The sequence below is a fragment of the Cataglyphis hispanica genome, chromosome 11 (genome assembly GCF_021464435.1).
Source record: "Cataglyphis hispanica isolate Lineage 1 chromosome 11, ULB_Chis1_1.0, whole genome shotgun sequence".
Taxonomy (NCBI): domain Eukaryota; kingdom Metazoa; phylum Arthropoda; class Insecta; order Hymenoptera; family Formicidae; genus Cataglyphis; species Cataglyphis hispanica.
Window position 1 is genome coordinate 7,090,694 of NC_065964.1, and position 13,890 is coordinate 7,104,583.

General features: G+C 35.2%; 1 protein-coding gene across 10 annotated transcripts; it reads right to left on the minus strand.

Moving 5' to 3' along the window:
• Positions 1-57: 57 nt before the first annotated feature.
• LOC126852809 (chromodomain-helicase-DNA-binding protein Mi-2 homolog) lies at positions 58-13,507 on the minus strand. Of its 10 annotated transcripts, none has more exons than XM_050598000.1 (25): positions 12,814-12,983; positions 10,893-10,984; positions 10,582-10,704; positions 10,173-10,463; positions 9,751-10,050; positions 9,421-9,672; positions 8,575-8,737; positions 8,277-8,462; positions 7,971-8,160; positions 7,505-7,878; positions 7,250-7,419; positions 6,900-7,125; positions 6,344-6,807; positions 5,692-6,145; positions 5,173-5,490; positions 4,708-5,016; positions 4,347-4,615; positions 4,082-4,173; positions 3,657-3,843; positions 3,291-3,560; positions 2,898-3,167; positions 2,575-2,819; positions 2,056-2,341; positions 1,661-1,970; positions 58-1,495 (listed from the first exon to the last, which is right to left on the minus strand). In XM_050598000.1, the coding sequence occupies exons 1-25, from the start codon at positions 12,977-12,979 to the stop codon at positions 1,491-1,493; spliced, it is 6,012 nt and encodes a 2,003-aa protein (XP_050453957.1). In that variant the 5' UTR covers positions 12,980-12,983; the 3' UTR covers positions 58-1,490. The 10 variants fall into 10 exon arrangements, with proteins under 10 accessions (XP_050453957.1, XP_050453961.1, XP_050453962.1 ...); XM_050598004.1 differs by lacking the exons at positions 58-1,495; positions 12,814-12,983 and adding exons at positions 13,024-13,298; positions 13,385-13,507 and having other exon boundaries at positions 1,653-1,970; XM_050598005.1 differs by lacking the exons at positions 58-1,495; positions 12,814-12,983 and adding an exon at positions 13,024-13,408 and having other exon boundaries at positions 1,653-1,970; positions 9,757-10,050.
• Between the last annotated feature and the right edge of the window lie 383 nt (positions 13,508-13,890).

Consider the following 13,890-nt stretch of genomic DNA (forward strand, 5'->3'; position numbering starts at 1 on the left):
TTTTATCCTCATTACACATACTTTTAAGGTACAATTTTTGTTAGTAAACAAACACACTTTTAATTATTATTAATTTATTCCAGTAGATCTAATACATACACAAACCGATTCTTTTTTTTATCTTTTTAATAATATTCCATTCACTCCATTTCGCGTATCTCAAATCGTCTTCCAAATTCCATAGCTAAATTCTAAAACCTAATCTTAGAAACTTAGCTATGCCAAAAGCAGTAATTTGGCAAGTTTATTAACGAAAAAGTAAAGTGGTTCTTTATAATTTTTGAAACAGGGTAGAAAAAGATTGAACAATACACGCATATGCTTACTTAAAATCGTCGAAATTTTGTTGCATGATCACATTAGTTTACTCTACAGTAATGCATGGGGCACGGCTGGTGTCTTAAATTTACAAGTTTAGTATGTTGCAAATCGTATATTATCGGATGATTTTTTTTTATAAATATGATGATCTAATATTATGTACAGAGATATTATCGGTGTCATATGTGTATAATTAAAGATAGCTTCTACACTTATTTTCAACTATGCGAACATCAACAAAGCTATATGACGTGGGGCTTAAATTTTAGTATAAAACAAATCTGTTCATCCCAAAGAAAATAAAAAGACTCACTCTTTTTCTAACATAATAAAAACGCACTCACAAAAAAATAAAGAAAAACTTTAGGCAATCATCATTCTTTCTTATCAAAAGCGCGAGGTAATTCTCCAAATTATTCTAATGAATAATTAAAATAACTGAAACATAGGGAAACTGCATCGTATCGAAATTATACCCATGCATTACGATAGTGCATATTATGCGAGTAAGGTTCTCTCAACTACTTGTCAAATGTCAGTCTTGACCTAATCTGATTGCCGTCGTTCACTTGCAGTGAACGTACAAATTAAAATAAACCGCGACCCTTAAAATACCGTGTGTAAATGTTGTAAAAGTTACCGCGCTTACACGTAATCTATTGTCGCAAAAATTTGACATAAATAAATTACAAGTGACAAATTATTTGAATTAGCGCACCTTAAAGGTAACGACATGGAGATTTGCATTGAATTAAAAGGTCTTAAATAGACTTAAGTAAATAATGTACTCCGGTACTCTTACATGTGCGATACATTAAAAGCTAAACGGGATGTATAAATCATATATCCTTAAAAGAGAATCTTAAGAAAATAACCTACGTTATTTCCTATGTAAAGAACGTATGTATAAATACAGAGAATGTAAACTCTTGAATCTAGATGCCGAATGTACACATAATAAATACAGAAGTAATGCAACTCGTAATTTATAAAGTATTATGTTTTTACGCACTTGGAAATCGCCTCGTATCCTTTTTCTAGAAAAATTCAGCTAAAAACTGCAATTTACGAAAAATAATATTACAGCGCAAAACGATTATCTCGCGGGACAGTTCGATTTGCGCTATTTTTAGTCCTTGTTTGAGCCATTGTGTTCCAGCACTTAATATTCAGGCTGTAATGTAAATGTATTCGTTATATATGAGAAAATCAAAGATTGCATTCAAAAATAGTCATAGTCAAATAATGAGTAATTATCATCTTGTTTATATATCTTTGTAAATAGTTACTGTTACAATATCACACTCGATTTATCAGTTATTATAAATATATTACGAACCTGTAAATCCTTGCGGTGGTTGCCCGGGTACTGAGTATTGTGGTCGGAAGTTTCCGAAATTAGCTGCACCCGCAAAAGTGGCCGGCAACTGTCCTCCGGAGAAACCGGCCGGGAATTGTTGCGCCAGCAATGCGGCTTGGCCCGTCTGAGAAGTGCTACCGCCAGGTGCCGTTGCCGCTAATCGACTCAATATAGATCTCTCAGACATCTGGAGTCTCTGAGCAACTGGTGGAATGCGAGCCAATGTCGCCGGCAAACGGCTAACATCCGATTTCATGTCGGAAAGCAATTCTTCTAACTGATTTAACACCTATAAAAATACAGTTCCCACATTAAGAGATCTTTGCATTTTGAGAACATTTGTTTTCAATACACAATTTATAGATCAAACTAACCTTATGCAGCACAGCATTTGCCGGTTTATTACCAGCAAGGCTCTCTTTGCTAAGATGTTGATGGGATTCGGCAAGACATTCGACTTCAGCAAAACGCGCATTAAGACTCATGGCAGGATGATTAGGATCTTGCGTAAGATTCAGATAAGCGGCTCGCCTCAACTGCTCTTCTATTACTAACGCTTGTTCTAATAGTTTAAAACGCCTTGCTAAAAATTTATTTTTTATTTCCAAAAAGTTGCCTTTTCCCATGTCCATCTTAAATGGCTCATTGATAATTGCAAATCTGCAATAAATACAGTAATCAAGATTGAAATGATTAAAAACCAAATTATAAATAATACTAATAGTTATATCATAATTTTAAAATTTGAGTTTATAGACTACTATGCAATTTAAAGTTATAGAAATAAATGTCTTGCTCGATATTTTTAACAGTCATAGGAAATATAATAAGAATAATTCAAAAGCAATGATATTATCAAGGATTATTTGTATCTTGGAAAGTTTTTATATTACCGAATATCGTTTTGTATATCTTGCCAGCGCCCGTAACCATGAGTGACGATACCAGCTAGAAGCCAATAATCGTGTCGGCGATGCCAGATATCATATTCGCGGCCCGGCACAGCGGCTTTCTCTTCATTTAACCAAAGTGTATGTAATTCCGTAAATCCACCGTCAGCTATATTAAACATAAACTTACGCTTAGGCTTTACCATATCTGGATCACAGTCCTTTACATCTTTTTCTTTATCTTTCTCCTACAAAAAAAAAGTAGTGTAAATTAAGCTGCTAATAAAATGCACTTTCTTCATCTAGTATCTCGCGCGAATAAATACCTCTTTCTTCTCAACTTCCTCCTCGTCGTCCTTGACAATAACGACATCTTCTTCCGGTTCCGATTTCATTTTATTTTCACTGTTCTCCATCTTATCATCGTGCTTTGTCTTTTCCTCTTTCGTGTCAGACTTATCCTTCTCCTTTTCTGTGATATCCGTTTCAGTATCCTTTTCATCCTTTTTAGCATCTTCCTTTTCCTTATCTTTCTCGGAGTTCGTTTCATCATCTTCTTTCTTCAGGTCTTCCTTCGAATCTTTCATATCGCTACCCTGCAATAAAAGATAATTATCCATTACCATATATTTATGGAAAGTAATATTTTAAAATTTACTTTCCTAAACAGTATTAATAAACAGTATTTTGCAATAGAATTCGATCCATCTGATACAAACCTCTTTATCCTTGGATTCATCTCGACATTCTTTAGTTTCCGAAGAATCGGAATTTGTTTTGTTAATTTCGTTGCTCGTACCAGAGATTGAAGTAGGGGTAGGCGTAGCAGCAGGGCTAGGACTAGGGGCATTTGAGGTAGCCGGTGTAGCACTGGTACTACTAGTACCAGTCGTTGCATCTCCGACTCCTTCCACTTTTACAGGTTCCACTGGTTTGCGTATCATTTCCGGCATCGAATAATAGCCGTTGATGTGTTCAAATTCTTGAACCTAAACAACATATATCATGTATCCTGTGCTTTTACAGGGGAGGGGAAAAAAGGAAGGCAAGTTAGGAATGTTTCATCGTGCAATTCTTCGTGATACCTTCTTTCTAATCAAGGACATCACGCCGATTCTTGTTAGTACATGCTGTCGACTAAGACCCTCTCTCGGAACACCGTCAGCAAATGTTTCCGCATTATCGGCACCTGGTTCGCAAAGATGTCGCATAAAAAGCGAAACATAGGCTTTGAAATTCTTCTCAGATTTACCACGCAAGTCGCGTACCAACCTGAATGATAAAGAATTTTAAAAAATTATATTAGTTATGGAAGAACAAATATTATAAGTTAAGTAATACAAAAGAATAACAACTATAGCTTCTATATAGATATGCAATGTTGTAATATACTAGTACATACATAGCATTCACAGTGCATGTTCAAACTAAATATAATAAGAAATTGTACAAGGCGATTCCAAAACACAAATGTGTTGTAATAATAATTATATAAAATAAAACAACTAACCATTGAGAATTGAAAGCATCCTGTGGTGGCATTCCATAGCGCATAATTGCATTGAGGAATGCTTTCCGTTGTCTAGCGTTAAAACCTAATACCTGTGAAAAATATACAAAATATGTAAAAACGCAAAATAATTGTAATGTTTGTTTTCAATTAAAGTGAAAATTATTTCGGTATAGTATTTTAAACTCATCGTTAAAAAGATAAAATTTTTATATATGTTCTAAGGAGTAAAATATATATATATTTTTTTTAAACAAGTACTAACTTCGATATTTCCATTTACTCTGGCAAGTAGAGGTGGTAAAGGTCTGTCCTTTTCGTCGCGTCTCTCCAATCTTCGTCTACTTCTACGAGACAATAAATCTCCGTCTCCTTTCTCATCAAAATCGTCATCCTCTTTATCGTCGTCGCTGGGCGCACTAAAGTCACTATTATAATCTGATAGATTTTCTTGCCATGGTTGGTCATCTCTGGCGCCTTGATCACCAGTTACACCACCGTCGGTATAATTAACTTGTTTTCGTACTCGTTTGCCTACGATTAATTCGACATACATAAACATTCGTCTGTCTTTTATGTATCAATATTATTTAAAAATGTATTTATATACATCAATGCGAATTTACCTTTTCCAAGTGTTCTAGCGATATCCTCCTGTTGTTGTTCGTAATGATGTCTAAGCAGTTTAATCCAATATGCTGGATCTGTATTCTCCGCTTCTTGTTTTATTATCTCAGTATCCGCTTCTTCCTCTGTCTCACCTTCCTTCGTCACATATGAGGCAACTTTGAAAGAACTTAAGTACTCATTGGCCCAATTCTCTTTCTGTTCAATGCCTTCCTTGCTTCTATCTAACAATTCAGCAACAGCTTTGTCATCGTAATGTATAGCTTCGTCCTCCTTGCCTTCTTCTTCTTTGAACAATTCTTCCGTACCTAGCATGAAACAAATGATCCAAATCATAAAATTTATCATAATTATATAACAGGATAACTTATAATAAACAATTGACAGAATTTGACAGTATTTTTAAGCAAATATTGTGTAACTGCAATGGATTAATAATGGCTTAATGGATTAATAAAGCTTACCAAAACGTAAGATATCGTCAAGTTCCTGTTTACTAAAGTTGGCGCCTTTGCCGCCCATGCCCGGTCGTACGACTAAATGAGTGAGCATCATTTTGCGCTTGGCTACTTGTGTTACCCTTTCTTCCACAGAGTTACGTGTGACGAATCTATAGATCATAACTTTGTTGGCTTGGCCTATCCTGTGAGCTCTACTAAATGCTTGGATGTCATTGTGCGGATTCCAATCAGAATCATAAATAATCACAGTATCAGCTGTCGCTAAATTGATACCTAAACCACCAGCACGCGTGGATAGCAAGAAGACAAATTGCTGCGCACCTGCAAAGAAAATTTTGATTAAATAGCTAAATAAAAGATCTTTTTTCCTTTTTTTTTTGGTGTCTTATTATTTTATTTTATTTTATATATGATATTAATAGATTACAAATAAAAAGTTTATTTTTAAATTTAGAGCAAACAATATAATCTTACATAAAATAATTGGATAATTATATATAAACTGATCTTAAAAATGCTTACCAGGAGCGTTAAATCTATCGATAGCCTCTTGACGTTGCGAACCCGTTATATTACCATCTATTCTTTCGTATTTGTATCCTTCACCTTCCAAATAATCCTCAAGAATATCTAACATCTTGGTCATTTGAGAAAATATAAGAACTCGATGTCCATCATCTCGCAATTTCTTGAGCATTTTGCTCAATAAAACCAATTTGCCAGCCGCTTTAATCAATGCAGATGTTTCATAACTTCCATTCGGTCCAGTCGGTGCTTCTTGCGATGCGGCGGGGAACAAGTACGGATGATTACAGCATTTCTTGAGATCCATCATTATATTTAGTAATGATACTTGTTGACCACCTCCTTTTGGATTCAGAGCTTCAAAGTTTCTTGTTAATATGTATTTGTAGTATTTCTTTTGCATTGGTGATAATTCGACACGTACAATAAACTCAGATTTGCTAGGCATATTCTGTAAAAGAAGAAACACATACCTATCGTAATATCGACAACATAATACATTAATTAAGAAGTATATAATTTATCTGAAGATGTAAATATCATTTTTAAAACATTTAAATTTCTAGAATTATCTCATAATTCTATGAAAAAATGATGAAATAGTTTAAACTGTAACATATTACACAATCTATACAGAAAGGCTACCAACCTTCAGTACATCAGCTTTTAATCTCCTTAACATATGTGGACCAAGCATCTCATGTAGCTTTTTGACTTGTTCTTCTTTCGATATATCAGCAAATTCGTTTTGGAACGCCGCTAGATCATTGAATTTGTCGCGGCATAAGAAATTTAACAAGTGGAACAATTCCTCCAAATTATTCTGCAGTGGTGTACCGGTTAGTAAAAGTTTATATGCAATATTATAAGAAGCTAGTAATCTGAAGAACTTGGATTGATTAGATTTCAATCTGTGAGCTTCGTCCACGACTAAAACTGCCCAATCAATTGAGCCTAAACATGCCGAATCTATAGAAATAAGTTCATAGCTAGTAAGTAAAACATTAAACTTGATTGATGATGACCGGATTTTGGAAGCGCGTCCGCTACGCACAGCGCCTTCTTCAAATGACAATTCATTTTCCCGAATCACGATACGACTATCTTTGTCTCCTATAAAAGAAAAATCATACTTTATCACACATCCGTTTACTAAATACACAGACATTGAAAATTGTTATTTAAAAAATAGTGACAATGCTAACCAACATAAGTGACACAATAAAAGTCAGGTGCCCAAGTCTCAAATTCACGTTCCCAATTAATGATAGTCGACAAGGGAACAGAGACCAGAAAGGGCCCTTTACAGTGGCCTTCCTTATATAAGGAATACAAGAATGTTATAGTCTGAATAGTTTTTCCCAGACCCATTTCGTCGGCCAAGATTGTATCTATGCCCTGGCCCCATGAATATCTCAACCAGTTTAAGCCCTATAAATTGAGATCATAGAAATATAAAATGCAAATGTAGAAATAAATAAATAAATAAATAAATAAATAAATAAATAAATAAAAAAAAAAAAAATGTATCTTTTCGTGATTGCCTCTTGCTTGCCTCTAATTGATAGGGATGCAATTGCATTCCAGTTTGATCCAAATATTCTGGCTGTCTCTCATATTTCTTCTTGAGATCAGTTGTAGGCTTATCTGGTGGTGGTGTGTATCGTTTTGGAGTCCTTTCCTCGTCATCAATTAGCTCGCGCGTTTTCGATTTCTTTCCTTTACCTGAGATTGCATTCCATTTCTTTTACAAGAACACAAAGAGCTCATGTGCAAATAACAAAATTGAATCTGATATTTTTGTCCTTACCCTTTTTTCCTTTACGTGATGAATTAACATCGCAACAGTTTGCAGCTCTCAAGTCTAGATAATATTCTATCGCCTGTTTCAAGCCAGGGATGTCCTCGTGTTCATCTTCCCACGTCGCCTGATCATAACCGAGTTCTCTCCACTTCACGAGATACGTCGCCCTGCCATCTCTTTGTAATCGATGATTAATCACTCTGTGAACCACCAGCCATTCTGGACGTACACCATAACGATAAAAACGTTCCTCCAAATTGTAATCGTCCCTGTTGGTAGCCCCATCCTGTTCTTTCAAACGCTTCACGCGTGAATCGCTCTCATCCAATGGTTCCTCCAACTTTGGCGGTTCGTCCATGTCGTATTTACGATAATAATTTCTGATTATATAAAAATTCATATATCGTTATTATACATATCTATGTATAAATTTAACAAGTAATATTGTTGCTGAAAAAATTTCTTATCTTACCTATACATAAGTGGATGAAAAACATCAAGCTGCAATTCTGTTATCCAGTCGCAGTGCCAGTAGGACATATCCGCCCATTTGACGAAGAATTCGCGCATTTTTCTTTGCTTAGGCGCAGCTTTGCTTGTAGAAGGTTCCTCCGATGGCGTGTCCGAGCATTCTTTCCATCTCCAAGTTAATATTTTTGCCACTAGCAAAAAGAAATAAAAATCAAAAAAACTTTTAACATTTTAAATTATTAAAATAAATTATATTATAAATCTTCTTAAACATTACTGAAGAGATATATTATATTAATAAACCTACCTCTCCCTCTTAGTGGTGGGCAAGAACATCTAGGGCATTTCCAATCACCATCAGGAATCTCTGATAAAGGAGGATTCAGGCAATGTGTGTGATATGCACTTGTACAACTGTCGCAACACAATAATTCTCCACCATCTTTGCATACTCTACAGAACTCCATATGTTCATCATCATCTTCTGCTGCACCTAATAATATAAATATAGCTGTAATTATATACCACTCAATGACAAGTATTTGCGAGGCTCGTTTAGACAGGAGCAAGGAAAATCAGGTTGGTATGTGCGAGGATATGGATACCTGCAATACCTTCTCCTTCGCAATGAGCACAACTCCATTTCCCTTCAGGTGTTTCTTCCAATTCAGGCTCTAGGCATACTAAATGATACGCTCTGGGACATGTGTCGCACAATATAATTTCTCCCCCTTGTTGACATACTTCACAGTAATCCTGATGGTCAGTCTGTAGAAACCAAAAAGAAAAAAGAAAATAATTAACCTATTTTTTTATCAGATAAAATAATTTAACAGAATAAAAGATATCTATAAAATCGCGTAAAACATAAAGCATATTTAAAGCATGTTGCATGAGTAATTATGCTGCTTTAAATGTTACTAAAGAGAAAAAAGAAATACATTTATAATTATTTTAAGGCAGAGTCAGACAACGTAGCATATGCGTTCTTGAAGTTTTCTAAATATTCACTTGTGTGTGTGTGTGTGTGTGCATATATATAACATGTTTTTATTGCCAACTTTTTTATATATTAATTTATATGTACATATATATATATATATATATATATATATATATATATATATATATACATATGCATGTATATATATCAAGTATCAAGTGTTGTATTCTTTATACAAAATTTATAAATTTATCTCAAGTTGTTTCTAATTATCAGTAAGAGTTAACATTATAAGATATATTTAAATGTATATATTTAAATGAAAAGAATCGCAATTGTGATAATATTAACAAGCGCAATAATTAGACATGCGTCGACACTGGCAAATTATAAATAAATCTCCAAGAAGCTTTTAGTATGAGAATGATGATTATTACGTGACAGTCCATGATTTGCAAGCATGTTTAAAACAACAATGAACGCATAAGCAGATGCTGTGTAACTCTACCTGGAGACCTTCCTCTCCATCCGGAAATTTGGAAGTAGTTTTCGTTTTTTTCTTTTTCTTGGTTTTATTGCCGATTTTAGTTTTCGCCTTTCTGCGAACCGGTGGCTCGGCCGGCGGTTCAACACCGCTCTCATCGACGTTGCCTTTGTTGCCATCGGCACCAGAAGGCTCTTCCGCATCGGCCAACATTTGCTCAAATTCCATATCAGAATCTGCCGCAGAGCCTGCTGCACTACCTTCCGCTTCCTCGTCCTAAGTAAAATTCAATCATAATAGAATATTTATATATAAAATTAATGTCGTGCAAAAATTAATTCAAACGCATCTCACACATACTGAGCTTCCTCTTTTACGTTTTCCAAGCTTAATCTTAAGCGTCGGAACTTTCGATGCTTTTTTGCCTTTTTTTGCTCTCGAGCTGCGAGACTTTTTCTTCCTATCGCTATCCTCGTCGTCTTCTTCTTCGTCCTCGGCTTCTTGCATAGCACCACTTCGATTCGCTCTAGCATTTCTACTATCATCGTCAATATTTGTTGATGAGACATCCGCATCTGGTTGTGTATGTGGATTTAATTCAGAGAAATCGCGCCACTTTGCAGCCACCAACATCATAAGTTTCGACATTGGAACCTAATCATTCAAAACAGAGATTGTATTACTAAAGTAAATTTATTATAATATCGATTATCATATTAAATACGAAATGTGTGATTATGGTTGATATGGCATAAAGAATAAAAACATGTACGTACTTTTGGATTTTCTTTTGCTAAAAGTGGTCTAACATGTTGTTGGAACAGCTTGTATGTTGTCAAGTTTTGGAAATCAGCATCAGAATATTCAATTTGTACATCTGTTAAGCCAAATGTGTTGCACACTTCTTCGATTGTGGGCATGCCTGTTGTCGGTTCTTGGCTCTGAGTGGTCGGTGCGCTATGACTGGAGGATTTTCTAGACGATGATTTTCTGCTTTTTCTGTTAACCGCATAGTCGCTATCCTCGCCAGCCGCATCACCTGCTTCACCGCCTCCGAAATCGCTTTCCTAAAATTATAAAAATATTAAATAATGTAAACATATTATCTCTGTTAGATGACTTTTTCAAGTAATGATATGCAATCTTATACAATAAGATGCAAATGTATGAGAAAAATATACTTACATCCCCAGAATCGGATTTTTTCTTTTTCTTCTTTTTCTTTCCCTTCTTATCTTCGCTACGTGCTTTCCGCTTTTTTCCCTTCTTCTTTTTTCGCTCTTCTGGTTCATAATCGTCATCTTCTTCCTATACAGAATAATTTTCATTTACAATTTTAAATATCAGGTTCAAAATATTTAAATCATCATAAAGAAATCATAATTATCACAAAAGTAAGTAAATATCAGTTTTCATTATATTATTTAAGATTATAAGTTGTAAATAATATTACTATTATACATTAAACTTAACTTGTTACAAAATATAAAACTTACTAATCTTTGAGATTCTTCAGCATCAGATGAACCATCTACTTGCTGACCAACATTCGATATTTGCCCTCCAGTCTCTTCCATGTCATCCTCTCCTAAAAAAAGAAAAGAAAAAGAAAAAAAAAAAAAAAATGTTTCAAATTTATTATTAGAAAATATTTTAATTTTAATAATTATTGTTACTTTCCATAGTATCTGCATTTGTAATATTTTATAAAGATAGAAGTTAATATATAAAGCAGTATTTTTTCAAAGAACAGCAATATACATACACACACTCATATATCATATATATATATATATATATATATATATATATATATATATATATATATATATGTGTGTGTGTGTGTGTGTGACAAAATCTTAATCTAATCTTTGTTACAAAAACGTCGATTAAAGATTTTTTTTTAGAAATATGATGCGATTCTCTTTAAAAATATATTTTATGTATATCGACTTCTATGCATATCCTTCTGTATGCTTTGCTAATAATAATTTTGAACTCTGCAAGGAAGTTATAAAATTCTCAATTATATTTAACTTGTAATAATTTGAAAAAATAATTAAATATAATTAAAAATATTAAAGATACAAATTCGACTGAACATGCATATTCTAATTTATCACTGAGAAAAATTTGACTTGCAAAGATATTTAATAATGGCCGAATCAATTGTGCTCTATAGTACAATATATACGCGGCGTATCTTTAATAATATGCACGGCACGATGAAATTTCTGGAAAAGCATCGAAAAGCTGAAAGAAAAAAACGGAAAAAAAAAAACAAAAAAAAAACAAAAAAACGCGCTGAACATAAAATTCACGATCGGCGGAGCCGAAAGAAGGACTCACACAAACACCAAAGTGATTTTGAATTAATCAACGTTCCGCGAATGCTTTGTACGAGTGTGCGTCCGCCATTTTCTTTAATATAGGCATACATATTACATTCTGCATTTGACATACAGGCAACATACATACATGTACATTATTCGCGCGCGCTTATATGTATGTTTACACGTATTTGCACGCACACGTTAAAATATTTAATTTCTTTCCAAGTTTTAATTAACCAAGGATAATGCAAGGAATAATTGTGATCGTGTAAAATCCACGTTCATTTGCGGCAAATTTTTACCGAAACTGCGATGGAGGTTAGACGCCGGCTGTATCGTTTATAATCGCGCGCAACATGATGCGTGTGTATGTGAAACGGATCCATAACTTTTTTTGCGCGAACGCATTACATACGTTGTAACATGGCGTAAATGTGTAATTACGCTTCGTTGATTGAAAATGGTTCGAACTCGGGCATAATTACCAGAGAAAAAAAAATACAATCTATCATACTCGTAATGTGTCATTAGAGAATATTCATCGATATTTAATGAGCGTTTATAGCGTTTAAATTAGAGAGAAACACACAGAAGCGTTAAATTATCTGTCGGTTATCATCACAAATATAGGCATACGTGCAACCATGTCAGATTTGCAAATCAACCATGGCTGCGTTCGATTTTCTCAATTCTTAATTACTCTATAATGGAATAATGGATATTTATGATTACGTAAAATCAAATAAAACGTTGTTAAAGGGAAAAATATGCGATTTTCGTAAAAGATTTAATTTTCTTTCGAGCGTGAAAAACGGAGCTTGTAATATCACTTTTATATCATATTCATAAATGATAATCTATCTCTCTCGCGAAAAGACTTGCCCGATTCAGACCGCGTCGCCGTGACGTTTGACAATTGGCGAAAGAAGGTTAGCGACGCGAGTGTTTCCCTATCACTCTTTTACGCGAGCGAACGTTCACGCGCATTCGCGGCCTCGAGAGGATTTCGCTCTCCTTAAGAACCCTCGGGAATGCAGCGTGGCGGCGTCGGCCGATTAAGATGCGTCGGCAGCCATTTATGTACCGAAAAGCGCGCGTCCCGCGTTGTATACTATACGTCGCACACCATCCAGCTCGCACAATTGTCCCGATGTCATTCTAGCTCTTATGCTCTTTGTTGTGTGTGATGTGTGTGTGTGTGTGTCTTTCTCTCTTTCTCTCTCCCTCCCTCTCTCATACCACACATACATACATTCTCTATCTCTCTCTCTCTCTTTCTCTTACACACACTCACCTGCGTAGTTTTCGTCCACCTCCTCGTCCGACGCCATTCCGCGGCGAGCTTCTCGGCACCGACGACGAAGCACGAACGCTACACCACAATCACCACGACGACGATGACGACGACGACGACGACGACGACGACGACGACGACGACGATCGTCAAACTCGCCGCTACGCGCGGTGTTCGCGATCCGCTCGACGACGTCGATGATCACTACGGCGACTCGCTACTCCTTCTCGTAACACCACTTCTCCTTTCACTTCACTTTTTCTCACGACGATACACTATAGAAATACCAACTTCGTTATGTATAGACAAGATTTCGGCGTGCCGTGACTAGATATATAACTTTGCCGACATATATACGTACCCATACACGAGAGCCCCTTCGCCACTACTGTCGCCGCCGATTCGTCGTTTCTTTTCGTTCTTCTCCCACTATGTCGCGTTTTCCCCTACTTTTCCTATTTTTTCACCCTCTCCCGCACCTTCTCTGCGCATCGCAGATTCGCAATTCGCACGCGAGCGTCTCGTAATAAAAAGAAATAAATGAACATAATAATGTCTCCTTTTTCGTTCTCGCTCGTTTTTTCTACGTTCTTTCAAGTTCAATCTATAATTTCGCGTTATCGAATCGTTTGACTTTTTCCTCTATCTTTAAATGCATATTGGTTAGGTTTTGTAACGTTATTCTTTCGATACATTTTAAGAAAGTTCGTCCACAAATATAAGATGTAACAAACGGAGCATTAGTTGCCGAAATAAGAAGAACCAATGAAATATCTTAACATAGAAATCCACGAATCGGAAACCTTATAATTGCAGTAGAATCTGGTACAATCTAAGCATTTAGTTGTTTTCTCTCTAGTTGTATTT

Excerpts from the sequence above, each read along its gene's own strand:
- LOC126852809 (XM_050597998.1), bottom strand. The coding sequence starts at position 12,979 with ATGTATGTGTGGTATGAGAGAGGGAGGGAGAGAGAAAGAGAGAAAGAC. Across the intron at positions 2,820-2,897 it reads AGGAAGTTGAGAAGAAAGAG|GAGAAAGATAAAGAAAAAGA; the intron begins GTATTTATTCGC and ends TTTTTTTTGTAG. Across the intron at positions 1,971-2,055 it reads CAAATGCTGTGCTGCATAAG|GTGTTAAATCAGTTAGAAGA; the intron begins GTTAGTTTGATC and ends GTATTTTTATAG.